At 53.3% G+C, this 12,231-nt stretch overlaps 1 protein-coding gene across 1 annotated transcript; it reads left to right on the top strand.

Annotated features, from left to right (window-relative positions):
- The first annotated feature begins 2,453 nt into the window (after window positions 1-2,453).
- LOC140897902 (acetylcholinesterase-like) lies at window positions 2,454-7,193 on the top strand. Its single transcript, XM_073311155.2, has 3 exons — window positions 2,454-3,955; window positions 6,014-6,162; window positions 7,061-7,193. The coding sequence occupies exons 1-3, from the start codon at window positions 2,454-2,456 to the stop codon at window positions 7,096-7,098; spliced, it is 1,689 nt and encodes a 562-aa protein (XP_073167256.2). The 3' UTR covers window positions 7,099-7,193.
- Window positions 7,194-12,231: the final 5,038 nt, after the last annotated feature.

Genomic DNA, 12,231 nt, shown 5'->3' on the forward strand with positions numbered 1-12,231 from the left:
ATCAGGCATTGGGATCTCAACCCAGAATTCCAATGGGCAGCGGAGACTGCGGGAACTGTGGGATAGCTACCCACAGTGCAACGCTCCGGAAGTCGACTCTAGCCTCGGTACTGTGGAAGCACTCCGCCGAGTTAATGCACTTAATGCACTTAGAGCATTTTCTGTGGGGACACACACACTCGAATATATAAAATCGATTTCTAAAAAAACAACTTCTATAAATTCGACCTTATTCCGTAGTGTAGACATACCCTTAGTCCTGCCATGAGTGCAGGGGACTGGACTAGATGAACTCTCAAGGTCCCTTCCAGTCCTAGGATTCTATGATCTCCTATCAATTTCTCTCAGTGGTGCGGTATGAACCCTAGTCTCCTGTCTATATGCCCCCTTCAGTTATTCCTTTCTGCCCCCTCCCCTAAAATCTACATGTGCTTTATTTGGACACACGATTCCTTATGAACTTCCGAGTACCCAGCGGAACGACCCCCATCCTCCGAGGTGGCTGCAATTCAGGGATCATGGCCCATCTATCCCTAGAACTCTCACGCTGTTTACCCAGCTGAGTCTGTTTGCAAAGCCCTTGGCTCTTCTCCAACAGCCCCATCCTCCAGCTCAGATCCTCCTCCCGCTTTGTGTGCACAGGCCAAAGAGGACACAGATTTGAGGATAAATAAGCCCCAGTGGCTGCTCCCTGGCTGTTATTCTCAGCATTGGAGGCTTCCCATTTGCTCCAGCATCCCCTCGTTCACCGCCGTCCTGAGCTGTGAGACACAGAGAGAGCCACAACGCTGCGATTGCGCCAACGAGAAGGGTAGGAGAGTCTGTGCCACTGGGTGCGAGATAGGGACAGGGGGTCAAGGGAGAGAAGGAAATGGAAGAAGTGGGAATTGGGATCACTGTTGGTAACTGCCCAGCTAATACCCTTTCCATGGACCCCATTCTCAAACATGGGGCTAGAACCCAGGAGTCCTGACTCCCAGCCTCCCCTGCTCTAACCCACTAGACCCCACTCCCATCCCAAACCTGGGGATAGAACTGAGGAGTCCCGGCTCCCCGCCCCCCACTACTCGAAACCCACTGTTAGGGGGCTTATTCCTTCACCCACTTACTTCCCTGGTCCTTCTCGCATGAACAGAGAGCAACAATACCCGAAGTCCAAAGGTGCAAACAATTCGATGTTTATTGGGGTGAACTTCCAGCAAGCATGATTCCAGTTTCCTTCCTTAGTATCCTCCTTCCCAGCTCTGACACCACAGAGCCTTACACCTGTGTCCCTGTTCCCATTCCTACCCTTAGCCAAACATGATTCCAACTTCCTTACTCCCATTCCCTGTTCCCATTTCCCCCTTTAGCAAAACATGATTCCAATTTTCTTATCCCCATTCCCTGTTCCCATCTCCCTCCCCCACACGCCCACCCCCTCCCACCCACTCACTTCCTCATTGACTACAGATTATATAGTAAAACTTGAGTTCTGCTTAGCTATACCTTAACCAATCATTTTTCTGAAATTTAACTAACCAATCCTAACATATTGTAACATGATTATGTAACCAATTATATCCCACCACCTTAATTAGTTTACACCCAGCAAAATTAATTATACAGCAGACAGGAACAATCACAGAACCAGAGAGATTATACAGACAAATAGCAAAGTGGGAACTATAATGACAAAACAATACAGAAGTGAGGATTTCACATCCCAGCTATTGATAAGTGAGTTCTTGCCAGACAGGATGCTATCAAACTAAGTTTCCTTTTACATTTTCTAGGCACTTCCCTTTCTCTGGAGGTGATAGGAATACAATCCTGTCCTGATAGTGCCTAACAGCCCAATAGCACCTTATTTCAATGTGACTAGTTTGGAATGTGAGGAGGTGACCAGTCGCTTCCCAGCTTATGGCTGCCTCTGCTGCTTAGCCAAAGGCCTTAGCCTAAGAACAGGGCCACAAACTGTCACAGTAAGAGAAGGCCCTTACACCAGCAGACAGTGATTTTGATTCTTTCTTTTATACCTCTAGAACTAGCCAAGTGATAAGAATACACCTAAATTCTTAGAGTATAGGCCGTTACAGACAGGCCTGAATATCTTTATCCGAACACCCACTAGACCCCAATATCCTCCCAGAGATGGGGATGAAACACAGGAGTCCTGGCTCCCAGTCCCCCTTCCCCACATTATAACCCACTAGACTTCACTCCTCTTCCAGAGCTAGACTCAGTGCTGACGCACATCTGGAGCTCAGCGGTGAGCTGGAGCATAGACAGAAAAGACATGGGGTTTGGGTTGTATTTTCTAAAGGGGATCCAGGCTGATATAGGGAGTTCTGACCTGCTGTCTGGATTTAGGTGGCTGGGTCTGGATGGGAGCCAGCACCCCTTAGAGGGGAAAGGCTCCAGATCCATTCCCTATAACTCCCTCTTGGGGGGTTTCCCTTACAGCTGCTGCAATGCTGGGACTTCTTCCCGCGGTCCCCTGCCTCCTCCTCCTGTCCCTGCCAGGCCCCAGCTCTGGCTTGGAGGATGATGACACCATGGTGCTCACCACCAGCGGCCCCATCCGGGGCAAGCGCCTCCAGGCTGGCTCCGGCACAGTGACGGCCTTTCTTGGCATCCCCTATGCTGAGCCCCCCGTGGGGGCCTTGCGCTTCCAGAAACCACTTCCCCACCAGCCCTGGAGCCAAGTCCTGGAGGCCACCAGCTTTGGCAACGCCTGCCCCCAGCCTCAACTTACTGGTTACCCTGAGATCGAAACATGGACACCCAAAACGCCACAGTCCGAGGACTGCCTCTTCCTCAACGTCTGGGTGCCCCATCCCCGGCCCCTCACATCGGCCCCCATCTTCGTCTGGATCCATGGTGGGGGGTTCTTCTCAGGTGCAGCCTCACTCGACATCTATGATGGGCGCTTCTTAGCTGCCACCAAGAACCTGATCGTGGCTTCAATGAACTACCGGCTGGGGGCGCTGGGTTTCCTGTCCCTGCCCCCGGCCGCCCCAGGGAACGTCGGCCTATGGGACCAGCGACTGGCGATGCGCTGGCTGCAGGACAATGCAGCCGCCTTCGGAGGGGATCTGGCCCATTTCCTGCTCTTCGGCCAGGGCGCTGGGGCTGCATCAGTCGGCTTCCACCTCCTCTCTCCAGGGAGCCGGCCCCTCTTCACCCACGCCATTCTGCTGAGTGGAGCCCCGAATGCACCATGGGCTTGGATTTCGCTTGAGGAGGCCAAGAAGAGAGGCCGAAGCCTGGGCCAGCTGCTTGGCTGCACTGATAACGATGACATGGCCCTGGTGGGCTGCCTGCAGGAGAAGGAACCCGGGGAGTTCCCCAAACATGAGTTCTCCATCTTGCACCACAAGGAGCTGCTGGGGCTGCCCTTTGTGCCGACACCAGATGGGGATTTCCTCCCTGATACACCACCAAGACTTATGCAGGCTCAGCAGAGCCACCCTATACCAATCGGGGCTGGCTTCACTGCCAACGAAGGCTCCTATATATTAATATTTGGTGCTCCCAGACTCAACCTGGATAACGCCAGCTCCATCGGCTGGGAGGAGCTGCTGCAGGTGGTGAGGCTGATGGTTCCAGGAGCCCCGGAAGAGGCTGTCCGGGCTGTGGCACTGTGGTACAGCTGGGAGGGGAAGGGGCAGGGCGAGGCACGCTACCGATGGGCCATGGATCAAATTACTGGTGACTACCTATTTGTGTGCCCGGTAGCCGAGCTGGCTAGTCAGGAAGCAGAGGCTGGCAATCCTGTGTACGCCTACTACTTCACCCACCGCACCAGCAGCTTGTCTACACCTGAATGGACGGGGGTGCCACACGGCTCTGCGCTTCCCTACGTGTTCGGGACCCTGGCATCTGTAGGAGGAGCCAACCACACGCATACGGAGGCTGAGGTGGCGCTGAGCCACATGGGAATGCGGCACTTTGCAGAGTTTGCCAGCAGCGGGTAAGGGAATCCCCCACAATCCATCTGTAACTCTTTGGCCAGGTATCCACAACATCCAGGAAGACCCGCTCTTGCCATGTCAAAGAAGGGGTCCCTTAGAACAATAGTAAATCTATTTGGTTGAAGCCCCTAACCTAGAGCTGAACTTACTTCAATGAAATAAAAGCTAAGTCCCCTGGTTCCAGGTTAGGGTTAATTCCCTTCTTCCCTCATCCGAATGTCGGCAATCCTACGAATTCTCATTCAAAGACACAAGGTTTTTTACCTAGTAGTCAGTGCTTTCAAAACTCTGCCTGTCCTTTCCCAGCCCTGCCACACAAACTCAGGGGATGCCTCTGCTATGGAGACTGTACAGGCATATGTACATCCACCCGTCACGTAGATACAGCCTGCAGCAGCAAAAGGGGTGGCTCCAGAACTGGAGGAACATCGCTTGCCCAAAATCAGGAGCTACCTTAACAAAAGCATCTTTCCTTCAACATAACTGCAGCTAACCTAGGGCTAGGTCAGCACAGCTGTGGCAGTCAGGGGGGTGGTTTTGTCACATCTCTGACGGAGACAAATGTGGCCATTTAAGATTTAAGCGTATACCTGGGCTTAGATACAAAGACTTGTGCCCTTGCACCGGAAATAAGCCAGCAAGACTCCAATACAAATATCTTCAGCCTTCTGCCTGTTGGTTCGCACCACCCAGCTTGGGCCCAGTAATTCCCAGACTAGGGGAGTGAAGGCAGCTGTGAAAATTTAAAAAAAAAAGGAAAAAAAATCCAACATATGGAAGACAGGGAAAGTTGATCGTAATGAATATAAATCAGACTTTAGGAACTGAAGAGAACTGATAATACAATGCTCCCTTCTGGCCTTGGAGTCTATGAATCTAGGGAAGGCCACTTGCTAACCCCGCCCCCATGCATTCTCACACTTGCCACCTTCTTCCCCTCCCCGCAGTCAACATGACACAGACGGTGAGTGTCAAACATGAAGAAATCCCCGGCGGGCACTGCATGGAGCACCTGGGACATCTATGCAGATTACACCTGCGGGCTGGCGGGAGCCTCATCCCACTTCCCCATGTACCCACAGGGGGAGCCGGGAAGCTGCGTATGCATTTAGCCAATCAGCAGATAGAAAGGCTGACTCTGGTCCCTCTCTTCACCTCCAGAGGGAGCCAAAGAGCCGCTCTTCCCACAGGCTGCCGCTGCCATCTTTGTTACAGGCAACGTCCCTGCTACTTCCCAGGCTTCAGACAGAGGGAGGCCATCTTAACTCAGGGCAGCCTCTGGCTTCTGGCTCCTTAAGAACAATGGCAGGTGGTGGCCATCTTTCCTAGGGACAGCCTAGTTGGGACATACGAGGACTGTATGAAAATGGCAGCCAACTCAGGGCAATCATATTGTAACTTCAGTCTCATCCAGCACAGTGGGAGATGGTGGCCATTTTTGATTAGGGCAGTTCAGTTTGGAAGGACGAGTCAATCTAAAGAAAGGACATATGGTGATTTTGGACCATCTTCCAGTGCAGATCCTCCTATCTCTGCTCCCTTGTTCTCTAACACCCCTGTGACTTTCCCTGTCCCCTCATGTTACTCCACTCCCCACACTGCCTCTTCCTACATCTGTGAGCACAAAGGATGCCCATCTTCCCTGGGGGAAGCCTGGCTTCAGTCCCTTTGGAAACAATGGGGAACAGTGGCCATCTTTCCTAGGGGCAAACTCACTTTGCAAAGGGCTGTAGGCCAATGGCAGCCATCGTGACTCATGGCAGACTGTGGCTTCAATGTCATCAAGATCAATGGGAGACAGTGGCCATCTTTAGCCTGTAGCCTCACCCCACATGAGACAAACAAGAGGAAGTGACCATCTTAACTAAGGGCAGCCTGTGGCTTCATGCTCATTGGGAACAAGAGCGGATGGGAGCTATTTAGGAAAGGGGTCAAATTTTTCAAGTTGGCTGCTAATCACCCCTACACCTGGGATGTCAAGCTCCAGTTGGAGTTTGTTACCCTCTCTGCCAAGTCCAGGTACAAACCTCTGTGTGGCATGTTGAATTTTCCCCCAGGACTCCTTTGGGGTTGAGGGACAGAGGGAAGCAGTGGCCCCGCTACGACCCCACAAAGCAGAACTTCGAGCACATCAGCACGGAGCCACCCAAGGTCGAGAAGATATCGCCCGCCCGGCGCTGCGGTTTCTTGGAATCAGTGCTCGCAGGTGAGCATCAGTGGAGTCAGAGGATGGCAGCCCTAGAGGAGAAAGGCCTTATGTTTCCACCCCCCTGAGTCAGTCACTCCCCACACCTTCGACCTGGATTGGAGCTAGCACCCCCTAAAGGGGAGATACCCATTTCCATGGGATCTTCTGGCCTCCTAGAGTTGCCCCATTCTCCTGCCTGGGGTAGATCTCAATTATCCTAGGGACACCAGAACCCATCTGCTATAGGGAGCCTCAGGTTCTACCCCATCTTCACTTGCTCAGCCACTCTGGGAAGGAGGATGGCACCCGTGTTTCCTGTACCCCCACTTCCAGTGGAGGAGGCTTGAACTCAGAAGGGGATCCCCATCACGGTGAATGGGGATGGAGGGAGGGATCCAAGGATAGTGGGGGCAAGGGGCAGGTGGCCCAAAATGGGAAAAGGGGCAATGACAGAAAGAAACACAGCTGGCTCTGGGGAGAGGCATGACTGCTGTGTAACTGTGTAGCACAGGAAGTGAAGGAGAATCCCATATCCACTGGGAATCTTTTGTGCCAGGGGAGCTCTTAGGGGTGGCAAAACAGAGCCTTGCACATTGGACACCGGAGTTCACAGATGCTGGGAAACATGGAAAATCGAGCAGCACAGCATCCCCTACTGCTAAAATGTAGCACTGGGAGGAGCACTGACTGTGGAAGGACAGCCAACTCCAGAACCCCCCATGTCGCTCTTTGCAGCATAGCGCCCCCTAGTGCACGGGGAATAGCACTGACTGTAGGGGGCGAGCGTCCCATACTGAGCCCATCCAGCACCTGGTTTCCCCTGCAGGTCTCCCCTCCCGTTTACAAGTAGACCAAACGCTACATAGTCTGAGCTCATCCCCACTGCTGTTAACCTCACTCGCTGTATGTCCTGCAGGAGCAGACCCAGGACGTGCCCAGCCCAAGGAGCAGTGAATGAAGACTTGAGCAATTACAATCCCCTCACAGAGGGAACATTCCCTGCAGACAAGAGCATCCAGTTCCTGTTAGCACCTGCTAATTCACTGATGAGGATCCTGCTAATAAACCTCCTTGGGCCATGGATTGGCCCTCCCTCTGCAATCCCTCCACCCCCAGTGCATTAAAGCATATTCAGTCTGGAGACATGTTATCTGTCTGATGATTAGCTGCTCCTGAGCAGGGGGGATAGTGTGTGTGTTGGGGGTTGGGTTGGAAGTTAAGTGTTGTGATAATGAGGGACACCGATTACATTGGTGGTGGGGCTAAATGATCCTCTGGGGTTTGAACAGGCAAATGATGAAACCGGAAGATCACACTGTGCATCCAGAGCCAGATATGGAACCCAAAAGTCCGGACGCCCAGCCTCCCCTGGTCTAGCCAACTAGACCCCAATCCCCTCACGGAACTGGGATCGAACCCAGGCATCTTGGCTTCCAGCTCACATTTGTCTAATCCACTAAACCCTACTCTCATCTCCAACCTGGGGATAACACCCAGAAGTCCTAACTCTCAGTCCCCCTCTGCTCTAACCACTAGAACCCACTTCCCTCCCAGTCCTTAGGAGAGAACCCAGGAGTCATGAATTCCATCCTCTGTGCTCTAACCCACTAGACCCCAGTCCCCTCCGTGATGGTGCTCAGTGTACAGTGAGAAAGAACCATACATACCAGGGAATCTAAGGAAATCAGTGGTTTATTGATGACACTTGTGGGCCATTATACAAGCCACAGAGACAGGTTCTTGCCCAATCAGCTGGAAGTGTACAGAAAGGAGATTAAATGGGTATAGGGACAGAAAGAGCTCCACAAACATACACAGCCCCCCTCGCCATGACCACTTCCCTGCACAGATCCCCTCTGGGAGCAGGGACTCTGGTACAATCAGCCCCCAGCCTCCCTGCTCAGGAGCTGGAGGGGTTTGGGACAGGGGGGGCTGGACTGAGCCTCCACAATTCACTATGCACCGATGGGAATGATCAACACTGGAACCAGAGCCACCCAAAGACCCCATATCCCTTTCCCCATTCCCATGAGCCAGACAGTTCCCTGCAGTCTATGGGGCTGGATGGCAGCCAGCAGCCCCTAGAGGGGAAAGGCTCATATCCCATCACCTACTCATTCTCCTAGCAGCTAGACCTGGTGGTGTAGACCCCCAGAGCATATGCTTTCCAGAGTGCAGGGAAAGAGGCTCAAACACTCCCGAGAGGGACGGGGGACCCCCGTATACTGACATGTGCACAGAGGGCAGGGAAAGAGGCTCAGACCCTCTGAGAAGGGCAAGCCCCCCAGATCCTGACTTCCAGCATGCCCCATGGCTCAGTTCTGCTCAGCTCCCAGTTGAAGAAGCATCACACCATTTCTGTCATCATCTGCTGGTGCCTTTAGGATTATTTCTCCAGCTCTGACAGGGTGAGTGGGGCTCTGCAGACAGGTGGTGAGGTCATAGGGTTACCACCTGCATAAGCAAGGAAGGAAGCAGAATTGGGGCTGGCTCAGGCCTAAGTTTAGGGGTCTGAAGTTGGCTAAGGTTGGTAGGGGCTTGAGGAGAGGGTTAGCATGGGCCCCTTCCCCTCCACAGCCCAAAGCTGTTCTCATGAGAGGGTGAAAGGAGCTCGGCAGCTCAAGACAGCCCTGCCCTCTCCTTCCCCCGCCCCTCCTGTGAGCAATGGGGTCATGTCTGCTCCTGCCCCCTGCCCCCTGCCCCCTGCCTGGGAAGGGGCACTGGGGAATGAAGAGCCCCTGGAGCTGCCCCCTCCCGGGCTGCAAGCGGGGGTCCCTGATGCAGCCCCCCCCAGCCCTGGGGGTGGGGGTTGAAGAATCCCAGGAGCAGCAGAGCTGAGGCTGGGGGACAGGACAGATGGGATCAGGGGCTGGGTGGGGATGGAACTGATGGGGGCACTGGAGAGACAGGATGGGTGGGGGAGTTTGGGGGAGCAGCAGGAATAGCTGGGCAGGGTGGTGGGAAGAAACCAGGAGCCACAACCGCCTGACCCAATCGATTTGGGATCCTTGGCCAGACTGATTTTCGCACGCGCACACACGGGAGGGGTGGGGGGGAGTTCAAAAATCAAAAGACAGACCAGGGAAAACCAGAAGATGAGCTGTTGCTTTTTTAAAATATTATTTTGGGGACGATCTCATGATTTACGGGGTGGGGGAGGGGTCTGACTTGAATTCCTACGTTTGGCAATATGGGCCCCTGCCCCACACACGTCCCAGAGCTGGAGGCTGAGAATCTGCCCCCTCCACACACACACGCCCATAGCTGCTCCGCCCAACAACCCTTCTGCTCCCAGCCTCTGCCATAAGAGGCACCGCCCAGAATCACTTCCCCCACCCCAGCCAGCCTCTTGAAGTTACCCATCTCCCCCTCTTCCCCCTGCCCATTTACATGGCATCACCTGCTCCTAAATGGTCTGGGTGAGACCACCTAAGGCAGACGCCATCCTGGGACCCAAGAACAGAGGCAGCCCCCCGTGTCCTGAGCTAAACACTGTATGATAGTGCAGAAATGGGTGGCCGGGGGGGGTGGGGGGGGGCTGAATCATTAATTCAGTTTTCAGAGTAGCAGCCGTGTTTAGTCTGTATTCGCAAAAAGAAAAGGAGGACTTGTGCCACCTTAGAGACTAACCAATGTATTTGAGCATAAGCTTTCGTGAGCTACAGCTCACTTCATCGGATGCATTCAGTGGAAAATACAGTGGGGAGATTTATATACACACAGAACATGAAAGAATGGGTGTTACCATACACACTGTAAGGAGAGTGATCACTTAAGATGAGCTATTACCAGCAGGAGAGTGGGGGGGGGTGGTGAAGGGGGAAGAAAACCTTTTGTAGTGATAATCAAGGTGGGCCATTTCCAGCAGTTAACAAGAACGTCTGAGGAACGGGGGCGGGGAGGGGGGGAATAGTTTTACTTTGTGTAATGACTCATCCACTCCCAGTCTCTATTCAAGCCTAAGTTAATTGTATCCAGTTTGCAAATTAATTCCAATTCAGCAGTCTCTTGCTGGAGTCTGTTTTTGAAGTCTTTTTGTTGTAATATTGTGACTTTTAGGTCAGAGATCGAGTCACACACTAGTCCTCTGGCAGCTGTCCCCCAGCAGATAACAGCCCTACCACTGCTGCAAGCTAAGATAGCTCTCTTTTCAGTCCAAGTGACAGCTCTTTGCTGTGGCGCTGAAGGTCCTGGATTCTCTCCCAGCTGGTGATCATGGGGGTTTGTGTGTAAATGAAGGCACATAAGGGAGGGTGAATGGGGGTGTCTCAGACTCACATTTGATGACTGTGATGTCGCTGCAGAACTGGCCCAGCCCAGCGGTGCAGGCGTCCCCCTTTGGCATGCGGCCAACCTGGGGGATCGCAATGGCACACTCCCGGCACTGCAGGCCCCCCACAGCAGGGTGCAAATGGACACAGAGAAGGAGACAGAGAGATGGGCGGAGTAGGGGGAGATAGAGAGATGCAGGGAGAGAGAGAGGTGGTGCCCATCTGTGCGCAGTCCCCTTGCAGCCTGCACAGGCCTGTGGGGTATACACTGTACCAGAATCCCCCCTGCTGGCCATAGGGGCCAAGCCAGCCAAAGCTGTCCCCAAGTCTCTGCACAGGCCGAGCCATGACATCCCCTCCTCCAGATCTACCCCCCGACATGAGACACAGCATGGCAGAGGCTGCATGGAGCAGAGCCTGGGCCACTCCGGGCTTCTCTGGGTCACTGTCTGGCAGATGTTGGGCCAGGGAGAGACAATTCCCCGGTGCAGAGAGACGACAGCTTCCTGGTGTAAATAGAGTTCAGGAGGCACACCGCCAGTTCTGAGGCCTGGGAACACCCCGGGCAGGAATTTCCCAGGGAGGAATGATGTAGGGAAAGGGCCAGGGGTTGGTTTGGATCAACTGGAGAACAAACAGGATGGAGATACATTAAATTAGCAACAGGAGAAAAACTAACGTGACACCTACTCATTCCTGACCCACAGCACCTGGCTATACGCTCACACTCCTGAGCTCCCCTATTCCCCGGAGCTCTGTCGATGTCCCTGAGTCCTGACCCATAGCATCCTGCTACCCCAGCTCTCGGCTCCTCCACCCCATACTCCACAACTCTGCGAATGCCCCTCAGGCCTGACCCACAGCATCCTGCTATTCCAGCTCTGCTGATGTGTTTCAATCTCAGCCTGCAGCCCCCTGCTATACCAGCCCTGGGCTGCCCCCCATCTCCTCCCATAGCTCTGCCATTTCCCCTCAGTCCCACCCCACAGCGCTGCCCCTCCTCTGCTACCACACCAGATATCCAAGTGACATTTTTTGATGTAACATGCACTCAGCTGTGACTCATCCAACTCAGGTCCACAGTGACCAACCTGTGACCAATGCTGGCAACTAGAAATAACAAAACTCCTATAGTGATTACTAAGAGAAGCAACCCAGGGAACTTAGGGCAATTTCAGACCCAGGAGGAACAAACATTTCCACAGCTCTCACTAATGATGGTGACGCAACCATGTGTTGTCAAAACCAGGATCTTGCCTGGAGCGGCTCTCACCAGTGAATGCAGAACGGGTAGGATTTCAAAGGAGCCCGACAGAAGTCAGCAGATATGACAGGGAGCACTGTAGGGGTGCTGTACCTGACAATCAGCACTGTCCCCAATGTCCCAGTGTGCCACTAGGGGGCGCAATGCTGCAGGACAGTCTGCCTTGCACATGAGAAATAACTACACTTGGAATGAACCGATTTTTAACAGTAAATGTCTGTCGACATCGCCTCCATGGTAAACAGGTGCAAAAAATATTTCCACCGATAATTGTGGAAATTTACAGGTAGGCCAAGTAAGAAGAAACATAGAAATGTGGGACTGGAAGGGGCCTTGAGAAGTCATCAAGTCCAGCCCCCTGTGCTGAGGTAGGACCAAATAAACCTAGACCGTCCCTGACAGGTCTTTGTCCAGTCTGTCCTTAAAAACCTCCAGTGAGAGATTTCATAACCTCAGCTGGAGGTCTGTTCCAGAGTTTAATTCCCCTGCTGCTTGAGGACACCGTAGATTTAAGGCTATTGACTTTGTATAGGTTGCCGTGTGACGTTGACC

The sequence above is a fragment of the Lepidochelys kempii genome, chromosome 14 (assembly GCF_965140285.1).
Source record: "Lepidochelys kempii isolate rLepKem1 chromosome 14, rLepKem1.hap1, whole genome shotgun sequence".
Taxonomy (NCBI): domain Eukaryota; kingdom Metazoa; phylum Chordata; order Testudines; family Cheloniidae; genus Lepidochelys; species Lepidochelys kempii.